This window comes from Podarcis vaucheri (assembly GCF_965113315.1).
Source record: "Podarcis vaucheri genome assembly, chromosome: 6".
In the NCBI taxonomy this organism is placed as follows: domain Eukaryota; kingdom Metazoa; phylum Chordata; class Lepidosauria; order Squamata; family Lacertidae; genus Podarcis; species Podarcis vaucheri.
The window spans coordinates 61372504-61397834 of NC_138764.1; the positions used below are offsets into that span (position 1 = coordinate 61372504).

The 25331-nt window shown below is 45.2% G+C and overlaps 1 protein-coding gene across 2 annotated transcripts in view; it reads right to left on the minus strand.

Annotated features, from left to right (window-relative positions):
* GRM4 (glutamate metabotropic receptor 4) overlaps positions 1–25331 on the minus strand; it is a 292534-nt gene that overhangs the window by 59252 nt on the left and 207951 nt on the right. For both annotated transcript variants that reach the window (XM_082226841.1, XM_082226842.1), the window contains exon 6: positions 23559–23699. In XM_082226841.1, coding sequence (XP_082082967.1) covers positions 23559–23699 — 141 coding nt within the window. The remainder of the gene's footprint in view (positions 1–23558; positions 23700–25331) is intronic.

Here is a 25331-nt window from a genome sequence, read left to right on the forward strand (position 1 = left end):
CTTTGCAGGGTGCTGGGCATTAACAGAAGAAAGTGTTCATGTTGCAGTGGCGTAGCGTGGGGGGTGCCAGGGGTGCCGGCCGCACCGGGCGCAACATTTGGGGGGCGCGTTTGGCCGGCCCTCCTCGAGGAAGCAGGAACCCCACTGTCCTCGGACCTCCTCCGAAGGCTGGCGGTGGGGCGGAGAGACCTCCTCCCGCCGCCAGCCTTCGGAAGGCTGCTCCGAAGCCTGGCGGTGGGGCGGAGAGTCCTCCTCCCGCCGCCAGGCTTTGGAAGGCTGCTCTGAAGCCTGGCGGTGGGGCGGAGAGACCTTCTCCCCGCACCAGCCTTCGGAAGGCTGCTCCGAAGCCTGGCGGTGGGGCGGAGAGACCTTCTCCCCGCACCAGCCTTCGGAAGGCTGTTCCGAAGCCTGGCGGTGGGGCGGAGAGACCTTCTCCCCGCGCCAGCCTTCGGATGGCTGTCCTGAAGACTTGTGGTGGGAGCAGTGGCTTAGCGTGGGGGTGCAGGGGGGCCTGCCGCACCTGGCGCAACAGCTGGGGGGGCGCGGAAGAGACTCGCGGAAGACCCACGGGTTAGGGGGCGCAAATTACTTGCCTTGCCCCGGGTGCTGAGAACCCACGCTACGCCACTGTCATGTTGTAATTCATTCTAGATAATTTTGTTCTATACTTGTGATTCCAAGTTTTAAGTAAGTTATGTGTTCCACTTTTAGTTTTGGTAGTGCTGAAAGTTGCTAACAGTGCATACACCAGCCTCTTACAGAACTGCCAGAAATACTATTATTATGACCTAATGAAGACATATATTCAATACCAAGCATTCAAACTGCCCACAGCCAACATTGCCAGCCAAAAAAAGGTGATCTTCACTGACTCCTAAGTGACAACTATTGAAAGAAGAGCTGGCTTAATTATTGAGCCAATGGAAGTAAACACAGTTAGCCTCCAATTCTACAAGTTCCCAACTGGAAGAAATGGAATAATCATATTTTAGAAACCAAGGCTTAATGGGAAGAGGATGACATGGTTTTTCATCAGTTCTTCCTACCAACATCATCACAGAAACAGGTTTTATCTTTCCTAGAAACTACCTAGTCTGGGGAAGGGCAAACCTAAGATAACCCCCTCTCTTTAGCTGTAGAAGCAATGATAGAGAATGATTACAAAACACCCCCCCCAAAAAAAAAGAGATACTTCCTTGCATCAATGCCTTGATTCTGAATTTTAACATTCCTTGAGACATAAATCAAACTCACAGCATGGGACTCTTGACTTTTTTCCATGCATATGGAAAATCAATTTATGTTTGCATTAAATCTGCAAAATTAAAGACTCTCTATTCTGGTGGACCATATCTGTTTTCAGAAGCTTCTTGAAGGAATGAGGAAGTTTAAATGGGTCCCTGATTCACCCATTCTTTCAAAAGATGCCAGCTTCTGAAAAGGTTCTGATACAACAACCTTGTATGTAACCACTTAGCAATGCCCTAGGGAATGAAAAACAATCTGGCCTTGCTCCTGCTGCTCCCTCCTATGCAACATTCTAAACTAGGACATGGGCACTATTCAATATTCTGATGTTACTTTAGCAACAAACAACTGCAGGTAGGTTACTGTGTTCCATGTAGACCAGCTGGTAAGTAGCAAATAACACAAAATGTATGCAAAAAATACCTGAGCAAATCTGTGCTGGTATATCTTTGTGCCCCATTGTGTGGGTCTAGGGGGGCTTAGGTATCAGCAGCCAGTCCCAATCCTCTTGATGTCTGGGGGTGTTTAGGACCAAATGAACACCATCTACAAGTCACATGAGGCACTTTCACAAGTGACACAGACAGAGCAATCCAAACCGGGTGGGGTGTGTGGAGTCTACCCAGCTGTCCGGCCTCAGCTAGTCTTTTACCAGTTGCTGAAGGGGTGAGCAAGTGGGAAGCCCACTGGTGGTGTCCTGGTCCTCACTCAAACCCAACTTTCCATTCCTGCCCAAGTCTTTAATGCATAGATCTGAATGATAAATAGGCTAAACAAGGGCTAAAGGCACAGCAGGTAAACTGCATGGCTACGCGTGAGCTGAGGCACTGATCCAACAAGTGACATGCCTCCTGCTTCTTCCTCTTGAAGAGTAGCCTGGGAGGTGTTTCTGCTATGAGCAAGCAAACAGGCACTTCAGTGAGTGTGCAGGACCTGTGAGGTTTATTTGTGCCAGTGCTTGCATCTTTGTGTCCTGGGTGACAGAGCTGCCTCCTCAGCAGCGTCTGGCTGACTCTCATATGCCTCCCCAAGATGAAGTTCTATACTGGCATGAATGACAGTGGTAACAGCCCTTTTGGAGATGTCTGGTATCTTAAGGGTGGAACACCCCTCTGTCAACCCACTTGAGCCTTCTTCCGGATACCCTGAGCTTTCTGAACACTGGTCCCCTCCGCCAGCATCAATATTTTTTGAAGCACTAAGGCCTTCCCTTGGGTTGTCTAGCTCCAACTCCCTGACCTCTGCCCTCCCCCACTTCTTTGGGATCCCCACACACCCTCCAAGGTGGCTCCACAAGGTTCACAACTGGTGGGAAGCAGCAGGAAGCCCCAAGGGGAGAGGCTGAGCTGACCCAGGATCTGCTGGAAATCATGCCAGTCTCACTACCATTGTATGATAATATCAGCCCCGATCATCCTGGCCCTCAACCTTTAGCCACGGTCACTGTGACTGACAGGGCTGACGCAAGGAGGGAGGGGGAGCTTTGATTGCACCCTGAGAATATATATTTGTCAGCTTTTAAAACTTTGTGACTATGTTGAATGTGGCATGTAATATGAGAAGTTGCCGTTTTTAATTTGAAAGATAGCTCCTAGAAATGTAGCAATTTATTTCCCAGTGTGTGAGGGATATACCTTCTTTTTCCATTTCAGTGAAGAAAGCATGTTGACTGCACATTCTTTTCCACATGAACCACTAAAAAAAATCTGGACACCCCTCCAAGGAGGGGAGAATATTTTCTACAACAGGGAATAAGTCCACCTAATGTGGTCTACTGCAATGTCACTTTTGAAGACAGAATATCTCTCAGATACTTCAACTGATCTAAAATGCAGCAGCCAGTTTATCAGCTGGGGTTCCCATTAGAACTTATGTAGCCCATGTTCTAAAACCAGTTTGTTTCTGGACCCAATTCAATGTGCTCATATTAATATTTAAAGACCTAAGTGTTTTAGGCCTCAAATATCTAAAAGATCCAGCTCCCTCCCTACAGACTCTCTCTGGTGTCCACTCTCAGAAGCTGGGGTGTGTGGCCCAGGGGTGGCTCCATAGCAGCCCCATAGTCATGGAATTCCCAACGCACAGAGGTATGTCTGGCATCTGCACTATATGGTTTTCAGAGAATGCTGAAGATGTGAAGATGTAGCTCTTGGTTCTGGTAGGGTTGGCATATTTCAAAAAGTAAAAACCAGGACACCCCAAAGTTGTTGTTTTAATTCTTTTTCATACTGAATTTAACCTGGTGGTGAAGGGCAGGTAACAAATTTCAACCATGATGATGATGATATCCGGAAGGATGCTGCATGACACTGTGCATGCATCTCCCTCTCCCTTATCCCTCTTCTGTGCACAGTGAGAGAAGACGAAGAAACAGAGATGCAGGAATGATACCCAGCAGCATTCCCATTCTCTGTCATTGTAACCTTCCCTTCAGGATGGGAGCACCATGCTCAGCAGCTGATGTATCAGGCGGAAGAGACGCTACAACAAATTGATAGAGAACTGACCAACAAAAAAAGATTATATCAAGGAGGTAAATTTACAGCCCATCCTTCAAAGTTATAAAAATGCTCTTGGACTACACTGAGATTACTCATGTGAAACCCGTCAAGTTATCCTTTCTTTCCCATTATTGACAAGGACTATTAATCTTCTCCCTCAGCTCAGAGCCCTTCCCGCATTCGTCTCTCAATGAACAGACAAGCCACTCTGTCTTGTCAAGATAATTACATATTTTTAAAAGAAGGTTGTAATAGACTTTAGTCTTGAGCTAAAAACCTCTGGGAGTTTCCTCCCAGCATTTTGCTATGTGGGTCCTATCTGATCTACCATAAAAGTAGCTATTATTCAATAGCACCCAAAATGTGCATGTTGCCATTTCAGACACTGGTGCAGATGTGCTCTTGGGACTCTAAGCAATGAGAGTTGTACCCTATCCATGAACTTCATGTGACCTTCAAAATGGGCCATAGGCACCATCTTAAATATGTTCACTGAAGCTGTGCATGACAGCACCAAGCACACCAAGCCCATAAAGTTAGATTAAATTATTGATTTGATTCCTTTATTTTCGACTTCCAAAAACAGTTCTATTTTCATTACAGGAAAAGGAAAAGGCACATTCTTGTCTCAGAGTCTTTGTTGAGATCTCACTAGAAGTGAGACCAACAAAAAGACTGAGAAAGTTAGGAAAGCAAAAGCCTCAATAATTCTGTCTTTCTCAAACTCTCATGTGGGGTCAAAATACATTGAACATCCTTCACAGCACAATAAATACTGCTTGGATTAGCTAGGAGCATTATCCTGAAAGTTTCGGGGACAATCAGGAAAGGTCCATTTCTAGTAGAAGCTGCTATGACTGAAAACATAGCTATTAGTACTCATCTAAGTTTATACACTTCCGTTAAGAAATTCTTTCAGAATTACCGGTAAAAGCTGAAGTTTCACACTCACAATAAGATCAAGACCATAGCTAAGCCTTAAGGCAGGACTGGAACTGAATTTCAGGAATGGGAGAAAAGGATCAAGTTTCTCAGCTCTCTTTTTAATGCTTGAAAGTCTTGAATCAGAGCTGATTCTGCGATAATTGAGAAAAGGTGAAGGTGTAATTATTCCAGTGGATGAGCACTTGGCAGCTGGGCTCCTAGCAAGCTAGTTTATTGAAAGTAAGCCAACAACATCAAATATATGACACAGTTTGGAACCTAGTTCCTGAAAGGCAGCCCCAATATCAGATCTTGTACATGCTCATTGCTTTTCATCCTCTCCTCATCATGTTGCTAGGAAAACGCGTAATTTAGCAACTGGGGCAGGATGTGTCAGCTGGCATTTTATGTTACACCTCTTCTGTGTTGCCTATTGGCTTCCAGGCCCAGTGTAAAGTACCTGAGCTCTGCATCAGTGGCATAGCGTGGGTTGCTGGTGCCTGGGTCAGGCAAGTCACTGAAACCACTCAAGTGCCCCTCATCAGAGCCACCAGGCTGCACTGTGCCACCTGTCCATGCAGGGGGGAGCCCGGACGGACAATGCAGCCCTTGGTGACCAACGCCTGTGGAGAAGAACGCTGGAGCAGGCCTCCCTCTCTCCATGTCTGCTCACTGTGGGCCTGAAACTGCTCCGCCACCTTCGCCAGGGTGAGGTAGGGATCCCCACAGTAGCTGACAGGTGTGGGGGCATCTGGTTGCACCCCCTCAGAAATTTCGCTTCCAGGGCCTTGCCCCCTCCCCGGCCCCCATGCTATGCCACTGCTCTGCATACTTCCAAGCAGCCTTCCCTAACCTGTAGCCCTCCAGATGTTTTGGACTACAACTCCCACCAGTCCCAGGTTAGTGAAGGCTGCCTCGGAGACAGCCAGCTTTCCACCTCATTTTAAAATCTAACACGATGAATGAACTAGCACAGCAGTCACCCCTGCAACCTAAATGGTGCTGCAGGAGACTAAATGCATTTCTTGTGTCTTAGATTTCTTGCACCTCTGGTATAAAGACTAACATGTGGCTAGCTAGCTATTAAGATGCCAACTATAATATTCTGATTTGTGTTCTGTGGACATTCTCCTCTGAGCTGGACAGAGATCCAATATAGGGCATAACAATTCTAATAATACTGAAAACCCTTCAGTGAAGACAGTGTTGGACATTCAGCTTAAGAAGACCCTGATCTTTTTTGAAGCCCCCAGGGGAAAATATAAATATTTTTTTAACTGTGGTCCTTTCCATGCTGCATTCCCTCCAAAATCCCTCCTCCCAGAAAATAAGGTCAATTGTATGAGCTTGACCCACCCACCCACCCCACCCCACCCCACCCCACTGCTGTTTCTGTAGTCTGGACACAACACCCAAACTCAAAAGCCCAAGCCCAAGAAGACTGATCTACCTTACTACATGCCTGATGCTGAGCAGTGGGTCCTCTCCTTTGAAGGGCCTATAAGAAAAGCTTTTGGTGCATTTACTCCGAAAGCACCTGTTCTCTGATGCGCTGAAGCCGTCAGCCCCAACGCCTTTTCACAAGATGCCGATACCTACTTTAAAAATCTTTTAAAGGACAAGATTAGGTTAGAACCAGCAAACCACAGATCAGAAAACAGTCGTGCAGTGGCATGTTCCAGACAGGAACACAATGAATCTCTTTGAAACTCACAGTAGATTAGGACAGCATAGGGAATGTGACCCTGCTGATTATAATAGCAGGGTCGTGCATCGTTCTACCCATCTGATAATTAATTTTCAAGTACGCAACGAGTCTTGCTGGGCACCCCTCTGAGAATGAATGCAGCTATCTTTTCAAGCGCCGGATGAGAAAGGATTAGCATCAATTCCGATCACATCCCAGCTCTGGCTGCGGCTTTCAGCAGGAGTTAATCAAACTCACTCGCTATACCACTCTCTGGAGAGCTCAATTGATGGCCCCCCGGACCACCAAGGGACTTCTGAACCATAACCTTCCCTGCCGTGAGTCACTTCAGGGAGTAATAAATGGCTGCAGATAGCAAACGAGCAATGTCTCAGGGCCAGGTCCAACAAAATATCTTGCCTCCACTCAATGTCTTCCCTTAGATGCACTTTACTTCGGAATCTCCCACCCCTGTGGCTTGTTAAAGTATGATTGCACAAACTGTTTCAAGCACTTTAAAGGACTGTCCTGGAACGAGCTGAAAGGCCTTGGAAGAAGGGTTGTAGCTCAGTGGTAGAGCACCTGCCTTGAATGCAGAAGATCCCAGATTTTTGATTCCTTGGCATCTCCAGGTAGCACTGGGAGAGACCCCTGTGGGATACCCTGGAGAGCTGCTGCCAACCAATGTAGACAATCCATGGCCAGATGGGCCAGTGAGTCTGACTCATGGTAAAGCAGCTTCCCATGCTTCTACAAGAACACATTATGATTAAATATTTTTGCACATAGGAATTTATGGGACTCATTTCAAAAATCATCCAGTGGATGCATAATGTTATAGCACAAGATCCCAAAGCATCACATAGCCATTTGGGTCAATGAGCCCTCCACTGATGCCCGTATGATCATCTCCCAATACTATGGAGGAGAGTATTGATCCAGTGTTATGTGCGTGACTGGTGAAATGTTGGGGGAAGCCCTGCACTACTGTCACAGACAACAAAGTTGTTGTCTATGCTACCCATCAGCCCAGTCTGCATGGCCAATGGTCAAAAAGGGCCAGAGTCATAGTCCAAAACATACAGAGGAGACCAGTTTGGGGAAGGCTGCTGTATGAGGTTATGGATTCCAGACTCTCCAAATTCCTGGGTCCAGTAAATATCAAAATACAAGCCAAGCCAGTTTCCTGGAAATCGCTTGGGGCAGTGAGCCATCAGGACAAAGGGAAGGTGATGAGCCATTAGGGAAGCCAAAGAGAGGGGAACTCCCTCTGCTCAGAGTTAGAAGATAAAAGGAGAGTTTAAAGTAGAGTCTTGACTGGATGTGACCTCGGAGGGAAAATATTGCAGTCTAGTAAAGGCAGCAAACTGGAGAGAAGGTCAGAGCGCAATGGCTAATGTCTGTTTGAATCTAGGGCTGCAGTTATGGGAGACGCAAAACCCTATTGGGGTGTCAGTGATGTGAACCCTTCCACTGCAGGCTCAGGTTGTATATATGTATAAGTAAACCATATATCATAAAGACACCACAACCAATGCTGTGTTTCATTTCCAAATGGAAACACAAACCCTGGGTAAGAGTGCCTGGAGCCCCTGGAATCTCTGAGACTGGGATGGTGTGCAACAGTGTGTATTCTAAAATGGCACCATCCACACACATGAGAATGGTATAGGCAGGCTTAGTGCTCTAAGGTTTGCAGAAGTATTCTTATTGGAGGGAAACTCTGAAGAAGAGAAATAGCCCAGTGAGGACTGTGCATGCCCCCAGAGTACCTGTGTGGCAGTGGAAGGAGGAATTAAATGGAGGCAATGGCTGGCTAGAACTCCAAGCAGGTGCACTGCAACCCTGTGCTAGATTCCACTTGCATTTTCTACCAAAAATAGAACCATTTGCTGATTGTTGGAGGCCTCCTTAAATGTATTTGACTAGCACTTTGATGGCCTTGAGATGGCAAGCAAAATAATCCTCTGTTTATTGGCTGCTGGTTTTGGCTGCTGTCTTGGATTTTGTTTATTGTAACACTGCTTGTTCCCCGACTTGCATGTGTTCATCCTTGTTTGGATATATCCTTGTATTTGTTTTAGCTTCATGAGTAAGCTGCCTTGGACAAAGTAATGGAAAGTGGATCAGCCAGTGAAGGAGCATCTGCTCCAATATTTTGTGTTCTCTTCCCCCCCCCACTCCTCCCCCCCTTTTATACTATGTCTTAAAAGATTGTGAGCCATGCCGGCAGGTGCTGCCTTATCCTGAACCGGCACACCCACCCAAAATCACTCATGAGCACCTGAAACAAAAACCTGGAGGTAAAATACGTTACAAAAAATAAGATAATATTGGTTGTGTTGGTCTCCTTTGTGGCACCACCTGGATGACAGACAGATGTATGTGGGGGGAGGGTTTATCAGGGAGGGGGCTGGACATCTCCACACCAGTTTGCTAATCCTTTCTTTTTAAGTCTTATGAAAACTTGTCAGTATTTATGTTTCAAATTTCCCCTAATATGCACGTTTCTGTGCAATTTTGTCCCAAATCCCTGTGTTTGAAAGCAGTTTTCCCTAACATAATGCACTTGTGTAGGTTAATATATGCATTTTATGCACACTTATCCCTAATATATGCATTTTTGTACACATTACTTGGCTGGAGAGCTGCATTGCAAAATTCAGACAAGTGCACATTTGCTAGGTTAGCCTTGAAATGCAAACTGAACCAAATTTCTCCCTCATCCTTAGAGTTTGTATGTGCACACACAAACAGCAAATGAGAGCATTAGCTAGATGGCAGGAATAGTTTTACACAGTGAGAGACACATATATTAAGAAAAAGGCTAAATGGGTTGGAAGAAGTGTTCTAGGTGAGCGCTTGCAAGGGGACAGATCAGAGAGATTGGCAAGGCTGAAACAACTTTTCTCTTGGTTGCTTGGGAAAGAATGAGGTTAGTAGTGCTGGAAGGAAAAGGTATAGATGGAGGGGGAGAGGCAGAGGAGAAATGTACATGAGACGATGGGGGACACTCATCTCCTGTAGCTAGGAGAGGAGATAAATTCACCAGCACACGGCACTGATGAGGGCATAACAGTTTGAAGATGTCCTAATTGTGTCCCGGGGCACAATGAGCCAGACAACAGAGAGTAGTGACAATTGGGGAACTGACGCAGAGCTCCTCAAAGCACAGCAGTCACCCGTTACTACGGAGACGCACACTCTTTTTGTTTGCAGGTTGTAAACTGTAATTGAAATGAATTCTCAAGGTTGAAATAATCAGGTGAGGTAGCCCCCTTCCTCCTGCTCCCCTCCAGAAAGAAAGGAATACAGGCATAGTATTCACATGTTCAGATACAGCCCTTTGCAGCAGACTGTTGAAGGAGAGGGGAGGGGGGTTGTCAGTTAGTTTACAGAAATATTATCTGCTTACTGATTCAGGAAATCAGGAAACATTTCCCCAGTTCCTTCTTTCCCACTCACTCTGTCTCCCTTTTGCTTTCACTCATTCATTTAGCTTGCATCACTGAATCTATTAGATCAAGCTTTCCACAACCTGATGCTTTCCAGACATTGGAGGACTTCAACTCCCATCAGCCCCAGCCAGAATGACTAATGACCTGGGATGGTGGGAGCTGTAGTCCCAAACATCTGGAGGCATCAGGCCAGAGAAGGTAGTTATAGATTATGGGAGGGGAGCCCACAGCTCAGAAGTAGAACACACCCTTTTACATGCAGTTGCAGATTCTGCCTCTGTGGCATTGTCCAGATCAAAGGATTTCAGGCAGTGGTCCTTGAAGAGCTACTGCCAATTTGAGCTGACTATACGGACGAGAGGTATCAATGGCCAGATTTACTAGAAGGCAGCTCCATATTGATCATATGTCTGTAATTCAACCAGTCAGCATTCTCATGGGGTCTTCCCATGTTAGAAATAAATCCAATTTTTCACCTCCTATTTCACAAAGCCCATACCATATTATGTTGCCTGTCAAAAATGCTTGAAACAACAGAGTTTGAAAAAGTTCACCACCTTTCAGCATTCATCTCATTGGTCCAGAAATAGTTGTGGGTTGTATCTAACGAAGTTCTACTCAGAGTAGATATGCTGAAATTACTGTATCTTAATTAGCATGCCCATCCATTTCAATGGGTCTACTCTGAGTAAAATTAATGTTGGCTTCTACCTCTAGGCTGAAATACAACTTCCCCATCTCATGTTCACCTCTGCAGGCTCAGCTAGCCTTCCACCATTGCAGACCTCCCTCTTCCCCTCACCCAATGTTCAGGCAGGTGGAAACCTCACCAATAGGGAAATCAAATTGACTTCATGCCTGTTTTGACAGGCTGGATGGTGATGCTGTCAACGAAGTAGAGAGGAATCAAAGAGAGGAAGGCTTGGAAGGGAAGATAAGCAGATCCATCATATATACATTGAGTTTGAGATGGCAATGACGAGACATCTTATTACAATATCAGACAGGCGGAATAGAGGACGGTTCTTTCTTCATTACCTTTACTGAGGAAGAAAGACGAAGGGGTCCTCCAGATGACCTGTTTATTGAGCCTCCAGCCTCATTTGCTTGCACAAAGCTTATGTGGAGGTTAAACACTGTCTTTCTTGTGCATTCATTCTGATTTGTTTGCAGAGAAGCAATAAGAATTCATGCTGATTTGCTTTTATGTATCCTCCTGTTAATCCAGCATCTCTCAAACTGTGTTCTATGGAACCCTGGGGCTCCACAAAGTAGTCCAAGTGGTTCCACAATGAAAAAAGTTGTAATGGCAGACAAGCACACACAATGTCTAATTTCCATTGAGCTGCAGCCATGGAGATGAAATGCAAATACTCAAGCAATTGTCCTGGAAGTCCGTTCCCCTTCTTTCCCTCCATTGCCATATTTCCCAAGAATTAAATCAGGAGCAACCGGCAGGCTAGTGTGCGCAGGGCAGTGTTGCCTCCCTGGCTTTTCAATAATATACATTGCTGCTAGTTGCCAAGAGCAGTGGAGAACTGAGCAAAGTGTGGATGCATCAGCCAAACCAATCATATGCTCTTACACTGTTAAGTGGAGGCAACCATAATGGTGCAATGGCACAATGCAAGCCCTTTTGAATGCTCATTTACCAGGAATGGTCCACACCCTGACATAATCCATTACAGTGGTACCTCGGGTTAAGTACTTAATTCGTTCCGGAGGTCCGTACTTAACCTGAAACTTTCTTAACCTGAGGTACCACTTTAGCTAATGGGGCCTCCTGCTGCCGCCGTGCTGCTGGAGCACGATTTCTGTTCTCATCCTGAAGCAAAGTTCTTAACCTGAAGCACTATTTCTGGGTTAGCGGAGTCTGTAACCTGAAGAGTATGTAACCTGAAGCATATGTAACCTGAAGTGTATGTAACCTGAGGTACCACTGTACTCCAAGGTCTGGAAGAGAAGGCAGCCATTGGCTTACCAATCTGGATGTAGCTATGATTGGACCTGAAGGCAGCAAGTCCACCTCTCCCTTATGCAAAGTTCCCATGAAGAACTTTGTTAAATAAAACAGGAGGATGCCTGAAATATCAGGTTGTTGATCACCTGCACTAAAAATAATATGAGTATATGAAAAAAATGGGGACATCACGGCCTGTTCATATTATCACTTTCCGCAGGAGATTTTTGTTTTTGTTTTTTAAACCAACCCTAAAGTTGGAACCGGTCTTCAGACACAGCTTCGCTGTGAGATTTGGAATTCAAAGTGCTAAAGGGAAACGCCAAAGGTCAGGCCCTTCCCCAGATTGACGCTGGATGGAGGAAGTATTTCTACCACCCTCTGGGAAGCAAAATCAACAGGCTCCATCTGGCTGCATTATTTATTTCAATCTGCGCCACAATAAAATGCTATTCCCCCCCGTCTATTTGGTAAGCAAACATTTCTCAGACAAATGCGGAGATAATTTATTTGCTGACAAATTCGAATAATTTAAAGACACTCCTCGGATTGCTGAATTTCACCTGCCTCTGCAAAAAGAATGCTCTTAAAATATTCTCGCTTAATGCTATGTTATCATTAAGATGAAGTGATCAGCAGCTTGCAGCAACTGGTAATGGAGCCAGTGAGTTGCTCTGCAGCACCAGGGATTTCCAGAAGATGATAGCGCCAGTGTATTTCTTAATGAACAAGTTTCCCAATTTATGTACATGAAGACATAATGCACATATCGGTGTAAGCACATAACTCAAAAACTGGGGCTGCTATCATTATGAGGAAAGAGGGAAAGCAGAAAGAGACTGATGATCTGAGGTTTATGTTTCAGATCTATGTTGTGAACAACTTTAAAACTGGAGAGGAAGCATTTAGATATGAAACATAAGAGGAGGATAAAAAGGAGGGTGAAGGATATAGGTAGGTTAGAACCAAGGCCAGATTAAGGTGGTTTTGGCCCCTGGTGCAGTTCCCAAAATGGGAAGGGGAGGGCTGGCCCACACATGAGGTGAACTGAAGCAGCAGCCTTAGGTGGCATAATCCCACAGGGTGCCCTCCTGCTGAGCCTCATTACTGGGATGGCACAGTGGTGGTTTCCAGTGAGATCCCACTGGAAGCCACACCCATGTGACTCCAGTAAGCAAGGGGTGGGTAGTGCCAACTTCCCATTTCACCTCAGGCAGCAAAATAGGATGGGCAACCCTTGTGAAGAGAAGGGGGGCTTTGCCCCTCAAAAAGAATACATGAAATAAGGTCCAATGAAATACATCTTGGGATATCTTAAAAACTAACCAATTTATTATTCCACAAACTCTCATGGACTACAGAAAATACTCTGAGCATGTGCAATTTCACAACTCTCAGCAAAACACAAACAAGGAGCTTGGAATAGGTTAATCTATGCCAGCTGATGTCCCTCATTCTGGCTCAGCTGGAGATATGCCAGTGTAAGTCCTCCATTCTGACTCAGCGTGGACTCTGCCAATTCTCTTAGCTGAGGCCAGGGCAAGTCCTGGGAAAGGGGCATTCTGTGGGGAATGGTAGGAACATTGCCATAATGGAGCAGGGGGAGACTTACTTCTTTTCTAAATTCCATTCAGCTTAGTCATGTTTGGTGTAAGTCAAACCATTTTAAAGGCTTCCTCTCAAACCCCATGACAGGCTCAGGTCGGCTTAGTCAGCAGTAGCACTTAGGTTTTGTCCTTAGGTGCAGTACTACAAAAGCACATAAGTTAGGCATGAGTTCTCACAGGTCCAGAGCAAATCAGAGTAAAGATGGTGAGTTGAATACTAGATAGACAGACAAATGGAATATGAGCTAAATACAGCTCTGCTTTTATTCAATGTTCTATATGCACCCATCAGCTACATGGCTGATGTGCAAGGCCCTGATCCTTAACTGTGCAGTCTTGACAGTCACGAAGACATGTGCTCCGACCTCTCAGCAGTCTTTTCAAATGTGCAAACGGTGACGCATAGCAGAAGGCAGAGAGAGAGAGAGAGTCCCCATCTTCTCTTTTTGCCTGTCTCTGAAAGGAAATAAGCAGCACACAATTTCCCTCTCTCAATGCCTGTAAGTAATAGGCCATTTTCCTGAGTTTGACGTTGGGCTCCATGTCTGATTTCACTCCTGAAAAAACAACATCCTCCACAGTAGCCTAGGAATGAGCCGTCACTAACCAGGCAGGTTATATGAGGACATGGAAAGTTGCAGCCATCTTGCTGGAAGTTTGGGGGGGGATGGGGAAGAAGCTCTGCTGAACTACAAATAAATACCCATCACTTTCAGCATTTTATTGGCAGACATGAGCATCTGAGTAGCAACACTCAAATTGTTCTTCTCAGCTACACAGAACCTTCTACGCTCCATCAAGTTGCAGCAGTGTACTGAATTCTCCTCCTTCAGGACTTGAGCCACTCTCCTTTTAGGAATCTCATGGTCTTCTGGCCTTATTCTATACAAATTTTCCCACTTCCTTGTATCCATGTGTAGCTATACTTGCCAGTTTCATGCCTCTGACAAAGTGGGCTCAAGTCCACATGAGTTTATGCCACAAGAAATGTGTGAGAATTTAAGGTGGCACAGCAGCCTCGCTGTTTTGGCTACAACAGGCTATCATGGCTACTCGTGATGGTAGGCTTCCCTTTGAGGCTAGTGCTCAAAAGAAGCTTGTTTCAAATTGTTGGCACCACAATGCCTTTTTAAATATCAGACATGGACTTGGAACTAACTTGAAGTTCATCACACAGAGAGCCAATTCCTCTGTCATGTTTAATGCTCAGGAGATGACAACTTGAAAGGGGCCTTGTGAGCGTGTACATGGAAAAGCAGCAACTGAATGCATTATCTGTATCTTTTCCAAGGACAATCTCCAGGTTTTGTTGTTTCCTTTCTAGTCACTGAATTGGCAGCAGCTTCCATGATCAAATTCCAAGCATAATTATTTAAGCTTCCTTAATTGTGGAAGGTGAGGTCATTATGCATAATCCTCAATGGGCCTTGGGAAACATGCATATCTTGAATGAATGTTGTATGTTATTATCCAGGCAATACACACTGCTTACTACTGAATCAGAACAAACAGCAACCTGGTTTTCTGAGGATTGCCATTTGTTCCGATTCAGCGGTAAACAACAGGTTTTCCCGGGGAGAGTGGTGGGACAAAAAAAAAAAAAACACCCCTACTCAGACCTGGACTTGGAAAACACAAGGTCTGTGCCTGGAAAGCACAATGCTAAAGGAAGTCTGGATGAGCCCTTGGACTTGCTTTCCATGTCAAAAATTATACTGCACCAGAAAGCACCAACCCTCTTTATTTCTATGATCATTGTTATATATTTGAATCAGAATCATTTTTCTAGATGCGCTGTAAATTTCTCAGAGTCCATGGAAATTTTAAAGGATGCCCGCCTCTATGGGCCATTTTGAGGCATCAAGAAATCAAATTAGGATAAACAGAAAGCAACACCTGTTCAGGAGTGTCTGTTTGGAAGCACATGACTTGCATCCATGAAACACAGGACTTTGCTGCTCCCTGCTTAAAAGACTTTTATCTATATTTAGAGACTGTCTTATATTTTCTTCCTTTGTCACATTTGCTTTCTCTCATCTCATCTCACCTCACCCTTGAACCTGCAAACCATTCTGAGATGCTGGCATCATGGAAGAGGAAGAGAGGGGGCACTAAGGAGCACCTCCACCTGCTCTGCTGAAAGACCAGCAACTTTTGTACCCTCTCCTTGAAATATTTCCATTTCAGCTGGTCATTACAAGACTATATCACTTTTTTTAAAAAAAAAATCTTTTCTTTTTCCACCTCCCTCTCAAACCCTTTCCCCCTTTTCTATCATGCTTTTTAGATTGTAAGGCTGAGGGCTGATGTTTGTAAGTCCCTCTGGGAAGCCCCCCATCCCCACACATCTTTTTGTTAAAGAGCAGGATAAAAATGCTTTAACTAAATAAGAAATAACAAGAGAACCCAATAATGTCCAAATACATTCTGTAGTCACCCACAAGCTTGCTGCACAGGCAAATGACTTGGTGATGCTGCAACAGCTAACGGTGGTTTGGCACATCTGCCCAATGATGGAACAGGGATTCTTACAGCAGGCAGCAGGCAACCTACAGCCCCACCACGTCTCTGCCTGAAAGCCCAGACACCTTTATCTGTCTTTGCCCAGCGGGAGGCAAGCAGTAAATCTCTCCCATCTTTCAGTAAACATATCACCTCAACCACATGGCTGTCAAGAAGACAGATTCCCTGTGCGCCTTGTTTACTACTCTAATCCCTCCCAGTCAGTTTTAGTTGGAAATAGCAAAAAATACAGATGACCACATAATGACAGCAAAAATGGACCAGGGGCTGACACACACAGAAGCAACCCCACACCCTTGTAATTTATAGTCATTACAAGACAGGAAAGGACAGCGAAAGGAAAACACTTTTGCAGCATTGTAACAAAGATCCGTGGTCCTTACCTGTGCAAGTTCAGTGACCATAGCATTCATACTTACTCAGCTATTGGAGATTTGCCTTCTATAGCCCAAGGACTATCACCCTTGAGAAGTTACAGGGGCTCTTGCACCCAGCAGAGCCACTAGTGCTGATGCCTTTCTTGGGCTTCCTGGGCCAGGTGGCTGGGTGCACAAACCACCTTTCTAAATTTTGCACAGTGCCCCAGGGCCACAATACTCATGGGCATTGTGGGACATGACAGGACAAAGCTATCCAGTATTATTGAGAGATAGCCATGCACACAGGGCCAGGCAGCTGCGACCTGCCATTTATGACATGACTGGCTGGGGCTGATGAGAGCTGTAGTCCAACATGAAATTGGACACCAAACTGGAGAAGGTTGATGCACAGCTTTTGGCAAATTACTGGAAATGCTATGCGGTCAATTGCTAAGTTGGACTGATACCTCCCTTGCAATGAATTTTTGAGTCATGTAAAGGGAGAAGTGCAAAGGATATGCTTGGTGCTTTTAACCTCTGCACTCCCGTGGGCTCAAAAGTGAGCAAATCCATTGCAGTGCACTGCTCATGAACAAGGTGCCTCTACCACAATCGCAGCTCCACACATTGTTTCCAGCTGACATGAAAGTGTAGATTCTGTGTCTTAGAAGAACACAGGGTCTCAAAGCACAGAAACATAAGTAATGATTTTACATGCGTACATGAGCGGGGAGTGGATTTGTGAGTATTATTTGGAGAGGTGAAGCTAGTCCTGCTCAGTGCATGACCAATGTGAATCGTAGCAGGGAAGACTGGATACCCAGGGAGAATGGAGAGGGGTTCATTTCTACTCCCACCCTCTCTGATCTTAATAAAACTGTGCCTCTGATGTGAAATGACAGAAGCCCTGGTGCTGAGCACCTCTTGCCTGAAGCACCAATTAAAATATTTCACTCCATAAAAATACATAGCCTCATGTACAATACAGTGCAAAATTGTTGTTAAAGGGAGAAGGGAAAACCCCCCAGAGAAACTGGCTGCCATGTAAATGATACAAAGTCTTCAAGCCAGGAGTACAGAAAGTGACTGGGACCTCTCCTTTATCTTTGTGTTGTCACATCCACTCACCCTCCTCACCAGACACTGTGCCTCTGTGGAATTCATGGGTGCCACAGTTGTTCAGAGGAGAGTACAGAAAGAAGAACAGGGACAGAGCAACATACCTAGACCCAGAACGGTTGCCCCTGCTTCTTCGTCTCTTTTCTCTTGCTCAGGGTATGTTCAGATGATGCTGTTGCTACTTAGCAGCCTGCCCTGCATTGCTTCTAACTGTGTGGAGAAGAAGACTTCAGGCCCAGAAGCTATGAGCCTTGTAACACTTCTTTCTTTGTCCTCCATGCCCATGTTCCTGTTTCCCCTACGCAAGTGGTACTGCAACACGATGTTGCACTATGGAGTGCCTCTGTTGCAATGTGGAGGGCTTCTGTTCAGGGTTCCATCCACCAAGCCATGCCTTTTGCCAGGATACTCCATTACATTACTCCCCACCCCACTGCCTGTTTTCTGGTCTAACTCCCCCCTCACCCCCCAAAAAAAGGAAAAACCAATCAGTGTGCTGGAGCAACTGAGCATGTTCAATCTTCATTAGACTGGTTTGAAAACACTGAGTTTCTTTCAGCAGTTTTCTGGCACTTTTGCAGACCTTGAGGTTCCCCACAGTCTACAGATATCTCGTTCTTCTGTGTAGATAGGGCCATTTTGACAACATAAAAGATTGACACTTGGATACTCTGTTTGTGATGAAGATACTGGGTGAATAGTCTGCACAACAGCACCGCACAGATAGGATTCTGTTGTACAAGCAGAAACTTGCATACACAGATTTAAGAGATCTTATAGCAAAGAATACCAAGGCAGTGGTGAGAGTATGGGACAGAAGCTGGGATGGAAGGATTCAATCGGAAGGCAGCCAGCCAGATATGTAACAGAAAGAATATGTTTGCATTCAGCACTTATGAACAGAAGGCTCAAAATGATAGTAGACTCGAAGAAAGATGCATCCATGCCTTCAGAATAAACTAGTACTAATCCCTTTATTCTGTCTATCTATTTAATTGGCAATTTTCATCCTGCCCTTGGTTCAGTGCAATCAATGCTGTTTCTGTTTCACTTCAGATCAGCTTCCACTAAAACCTATAGGTTTTGTCTCACTATCCTCTATGGCCAAAAAATAGGCAATTAATTTCAATGCATTTCGGTGGAAAGGAAACAGCAAAAACAATGCAGTAAATAACGTAATTATGCCACTGTGCACTGGAAAAAAATATATAGTAAATACTGCTTATATTTGCTTGCGTGATTTCTGTTCCTGACCTCTGATGAACATTGCAGGAATTTCTGGTCCCATTTCCAATAGGATTCTCTGACATCCCTAATATGAGCACCAGCAAAAGAAAAAAGTATGGACTGTAGAGCAAAGCTCAACTTCTATGACTCTCATGTCTTTTGGTCTAGCTCTAGTGGATGGGGAAAAGGCAGTGTAGTGTGGTGGTTAGTTTGTCATACTAGGATCTGGGAGTCCAGAGTTCAAATCCCCACGTATGTAACTATAGCCTGGATAGCTCAGTTGGTTAGAGCATGGTGCTTACAACACCAAGGTTACAGGTTCGATTCCCATATGGGACAGCTGTGTATTCCTGCATTGCAGGGGTTGGACTAGATGATCCTCAGGGTTTCTTCCCACTCTACAGTTCTATGACCTTGGGCCAGTCACTGCCTCTCAGCCTCACAGGGTTGTTGTGGGAGAGAACCATGTATGCCACTTTGATCTCACTGGATAAAAAGGTAGGATAGGAACATGATGGATGGATGGATGGATGCTCCTTTGTGTATCTTGACAATACAGGCACATAGGAAGTGGCCTTATACCAACTAAGCCAGACCACTGGGTCCATCTAGAATAGTACCGTCCACACCAAGAGACAACAGCTCTCTTGATTTTCAGACAGGGGACATTCCCAGCCCTACCTCAAGATGCCAGAGACTCAGCCCAGGACCTTCTGTTTACTAAGCAGATGCAGTACTACTGAGCTACAACCATTCAAGGGAGTTTAAGCATATACCTGTGACACCATTCTTGGTGTGCTCAAACACACACACACACACACACACACACAGCTACAGGTAGGTAGTTGTGTTGGTCTGCCGTAGTCGAAACAAAATTTAAAAATTCCTTCCAGTAGCACCTTAGAGACCAACTAAGTTTGTTATTGGTATGAGCTTTTGTGTGCATGCACACTTCTTCAGATACACTGAAACAGAATACCCCTCCCCACCTTCTCACTATATAGAAGGATCTGGCAACTTCTGTTTCAGTGTATCTGAAGAAGTGTGCATGCACACGAAAGCTCATACCAAGAACTAACTCAGTTGGTCTTTAAGGTGCTACTGGAAGGAATTTTTTTATTTTGACTATGGCAGACCAACACGGCTACCTATCTGTAACTGAAACAGAAGTCACCAGACCCTTATATATGGTGAGAGGGTGGGGAGGGGTATTACTCAGAAGGGTGGTGGGAATGGGTGATTGGCCATTTATCAAACTTAAAACCATGGAGAGAACTGGTCTGAAGAGACACATTGGATTCTTATCTCATTAAACATGGTAAAGCTATTTTTAGCCATCTCACCGCTTGCTTTTTCCTGTAAGACCAATTGCAGTTGTTAACAGTCATCAACAGGTTTACCACACCTGTCAGCCAATCACCCATTACCACCACCCTTCTGAGTAATACCCCTCCCCACCCTCTCACTACATATAAGGGTCTGGTGACTTCTTTTTCAGTGTATCTGAAGAAGTGTGCATGCACATGAAAGCTCATGCCAATAGCAAACTTAGTTGGTCTCTAAGGTGCTACTGGAAGAAATTTTTAAAATTTTGTTTTGACAGAGAGAGAGAGAGAGAGAGAGAGAGAGAGAGAGAGCGCTACATGCCTTCTATTCCTATTGTTGCTTTTATGCAGATCCAGCATACTGAACATGCCAACATTCCCAGCTGAGGGCAAAGCACTAAACACAGAGTTGGTACCAAGCAGAGGGAGCTGGAGAGCTTCCCAACTGTCAGTTCCTGTTTCAGAGAAGAATCAAAGGCAGCAACATGGCAATGAGGATAGAAAGTGGGCTGATCTGAGAGGCTGTAAGAGGAAACCAAATGAAAGATTTCTAAAGCAGCCCCGAGTAACATGAATGCCTTGAATATTTTATATAATCACCGAATGGGGGCTGGGGAGACATTGCCATGGCACAGGATCCCTACCCAGCACAGAGCTCTATAACCTGCCGAAATGGATTTTCAAACAAATCATTTTTAAATGTGTGTTCTCAGGGGAGGAGAAAAAGGGGTGGAGTGGGGGGGGAGAGAATACAGAGGGAAGAGTTACTGAGATAGATATGGCTGATGCCATGATGGGGTAATGGAAATTTACGAGCAAACGAGGGAAGAATTAGTGTGGCGTGGAGAAGGGACGGATGGTAAATAATTCAACAGGAAATGAATGTGTGGTTGGAGGTGCATGTGGAGAGACAGCAAGGCTGAGGAAAGAGGAGAGAGGCACCCAAGGGGGCTTCGGAATGTGCCCCGTGGGTCATGAGATAAATGTGGGGTTGGTATTATTTAATGATCACAAAGAAGGCAAGGCATTTAGCTGCCTCGTTTGCTCATTTCTGTCAGACCCCTTCAGGGCTTTCAGCACCCACTTTTGATTCCTGAGTCACGGCTCCTGGGCTTGTATGCCAAAGAGGCGTAATCCCCCCCAAACGTGCTTCTGTTCCACCATCCCTGATGTCAAACAGTTCTGCCAATGCACATGATCTATAACCCTGCCTCAGTGGCGTAGCGTGGGTTCTCAGCACCCGGGGCAAGGCAAGTAATTTGCGCCCCCTAACCCGTGGATTTTAGCACTCAAGTCTCTTCCGCGCGCCCCCAGATGTTGCGCCAGGTGCGGCAGGCCCCCCCTGCACCCCCCACACTACGCCACTGCTCCCACTACAAGTCTTCAGGACAGCCATCCGAAGGATGGCGCGGGGAGAAGGTCTCTCCGCCCCACCGCCAGCCTTCGGAGGAGGTCCGAGGACAGTGGGGAAGAAGCGCTGCGCTTCCCCGCTGTCCCGGAGATTTCCCTATGGGCTTTCGTCTTGCGAAGGGAGAGGTTCCCGCTTCCTCGAGGGGGGCCGGCCAAACGCGCCCCCCCAAATGTTGCGCCCGGTGCGGCCGGCACCCCTGGCACCCCCCACGCTACGCCACTGCCCTGCCTTTGTGCTAAACAAGACCCACATACAGGGCCGGCCCTACTGTTAGGCAGAATGAGGTGACTGCTTCAGACGGCAGGTGCCAGGATGCGGGGGTGGCAGCCCCCAGACATTCCCCTTGAACCTTCTGGCTGTAGCCTTCTGCGCAGAGCTCTATGTGCCATGGAGACTGTCCTGCACCCTCAAAGTTTCCCTGTGGCTCTCAGGTGTGGTGCAGGACATAGGGACGTAGGAAGCTGCCTTCTACTGACCCTATCTAGCTCAGTATTGTCTACACTGATTGGCAGCAGCTGCCTTGGGTTTCAAACAGGAAGTGTTTCCCAGTCCTACTTGGAGATGTCAGGGATCGAACCAGAGACCTTCTGCATGCAAAACAGATGCTCTGCTGTTGAGCCATGGCCTTTACAGTGCACAGCCTGACTACTAGTTTTAAAGGAGGATTTAGCTGCCACTTCAGTCAGCCTAAGGCAGCAAAATGTCTTGAGCTGGCCCTGCCCACACAGCCACCTCAATCTTCTTCTGAGGCAATCCTTTTCTTCCTCTCCTCCTTCTCTCCTGCTGACGCACAGCAATTCTTCCTCCCCCAGAACATCCCTGACTACTGCAGACCCTGCCACTTTCCCGACACTGAAAAAACAATCTCAGTAAAGGATAACAATAATGATATAGTGCTTTCAGATGTCCAATGAAAGTTCAAAGGTCTGTAGCGATCGCTTGCAGAGCACTTTAGGAAATTAGGCTGAGGGCCACATAAAATTAGGTTGAAGATCCTCCCATGGATTTAGGAGCCATAGGATGACTACCCTTGTTTTATAGCAGACCTGTAAGGTGGTTCAGTACTATTATCTGCATATTGCAGGTCAAGGGGAAGGCTAAGGTTGAGAGAAAGTCACATACCTGGTGAGTTCCTGGTGGGGGGGGGGTTAAAAGCAGGGAAGAAGAAGAAGAAGAAGAGTTTGGATTTGATATCCCGCCTTTCACTCCCTTTAAGGAGTCTCAAAGCGGCTAACATTCTCCTTTCCCTTCCTCCCCCACAACAAACACTCTGTGAGGTGAGTGGGGCTGAGAGACTTCACAGAAGTGTGACTGGCCCAAGGTCACCCAGCAGCTGCACGTGGAGGAGCGGAGACGCGAACCCGGTTCCCCAGATTACGAGACTACCGCTCTTAACCACTACACCACACTGGCGTCCTGTGTCCTGATTCATAATTCACTCATTTATTTATTTTCTCAAGTTTATATCCCACCCTTTCTTCCGAAGGAGCCCAGGGCAGCAAGTCACTATGACTCAGTCACTATGGTATACCAGCTCTGAGTGTTTCCACCCTGAACCCCATCTCAGTGCACCATCATTCCAGTCAACTTTGCTCCAGACAGGGCCGGATTTAGGTTTGATGAGGCCCTAAGCTACTGAAGGTAATGGGGCCCTTTATATGTCCCTGTTTTTTTGTGTTGAATATATGCTATATGGTAATTTATGGACCTAATAGGTATCTAAAGCCATTTGCACATGTTGCCATGCAACCAGTCCATGCAGAATGTAGGCACCCTATATATAGAAATGAGCAAACCAGTGATATTTTAGGGAGCAGGCTAGCAGGCAGGGCCCATTACTTACATCACAGGAGCCTACACAACACAAAACACTGTTGCTGTATGTAGGTTTTATTTTATTTGGTTTTCATCTTATATTTTGGAAATGTACATCCAGGGTTTTTTCCCTTTAATTTTTTTTGGGGGGCCCAAGAGAGTGGGGCCCTAAGCTATATATGTAAATCTGGCACTGGCTCCAGCTCATTCCCACATCTCTAGAAATTTACATCAAGATTTATCTCTCTCTCATGTCATGGCACTAGACGTCATGGATGATCTGATAGTGTGTTCTCTTGTTACAAGCTTAGGAATGGGATTTGGTAACAACATCCTAGCCTGGTACATCCACACACATCCTCCACGCCCCTCCCATCTGCCCACAGCCTCTTACTTGTGCACTTCTTGAAGGCACTGCCTTTCTTGAGAGCATGACGGCTCAGCTTGCAGTGGAAGTTGTCCTCCCAAAATTCGGCAAACCAAATGTTACGGCGGTTATTGTCCAGGGTCCTGCTGGAGAAATAGCGATCAAAACCTAAGAGGAAAAAGAAGAGAGAGGTGATAGAAACATGAGGAAGGTCTTGCAATCAAAACGTATGAGACCTGGTGCAGCTGTAAAGGGAAGTCTGCCACTTTCAGTGTCTACAAAGGTGAAAGGGGCTTTTAAGCTATTGAAATCAAGTGTTCGGAAATGAATAGATAAGGAAAGGGTGGATATTTGTTGTGGAATAAGTGCTCTTCATGCTTGCAAATTTTGGTGGCGTCCAAATGCCAGTCTGTTTTTTCCTCCTCATTTAATATGGATTTTCCCTGTATTTAATCTGCTAAATTAAATAAAACCTGTTGCCAACAAACCATTTATGATAACTCGTTGAGCGGCTGCAATATTGAGTCTCCATCTGGAAGTATCCACAGAGATTCAAGGTACTGATGGCCTAAGTGGTTTATTTCCTGTTCACCTGCATGTGCTCATTCATAAGTCCATGCTGCCCTATTTCTGCAGTAATCTGTGAATCTTTAATTTAGAAAACCACATGAAAAATTCATATTTAAATTCACATTTTCTCATAAAATATGCATTTCTAAATATATTTTCTTTCAAAGTACATATTTCTAAATGTATTTTAGCCTAACTATGCATTTTATGGACATTTTGGTATTTTAAAAAAAACCAAGAACTGCATTGCAAAATTCAGAAAAGTAATGATGCTCCAATCTACGCATCAGTCCAGGAGGTAGGGATCAGGTCTGTTTATATTAGAATGTACAAGAACAACTTCTTCAAACACTGAGGACTTTTATAATCCTTCAGATGAATATCCAGTCCAATGATGCACAGGTTGAATGCTCAATTCATTATATAGATATATATATCTGGAGAGGGCAGTGATTCTGAGTCACAGCTCCAATGCTCAAAGCAGGATTTTTACTGTTTCAATGCCATCACATTTTTATAACCAGGTAAGCCCCTGTTTGGGCATTCTCCCCACTACTTATAATTACCATCATGAAAAGGGGTTAGCAAAGATAAAGTCCATTGACCCTGTGACAGACACCCTCACTTAAGCACCTTCTGAGAGTCCTCACTCCTGGGTTAGACTCTTGGACTAACATTGGGACACTCAGGTTCAAATCCCCACTTGGCCATGATCCCAGCCAGTCACAAACACTTAGCCTAATCCACCCCATAGGGTCGTTCTGAAAACAAAATGGGAAGGGGGACCATATATGCTGCCTTGAACTTGGGGGGGGGGCAGAGCTGGGATATAAATGTCATAATAATATTATATTGTATTGTATTGTATTGTATTATTATATTATATTATATCATATTTATTATATTATTTACCCCGTGTAGAATTATTATTATTATTATTATTATTATTATTATTATTATTATTATTTTATTTATACCCCACCCATCTGGCTGGATTTCCCCAGCCACTCTGGGTGGCTTCCAACAGAACACTAAAAACAGAATAAAACATCAAACATTAAAAACTTTCATTAAAAAATAAATAAATGCAAAATTATTTAACCAATAAAGCAATTGGGAGGGGAACAGACCTGCACAAATGAGAAAGCAAGCAGAAAAGCAGAAGTGTTAGTAACTCACAGTGCCCTAAGCTGAAATTGGTATACATTTAAAAGGCAAGTTAGTCACTTA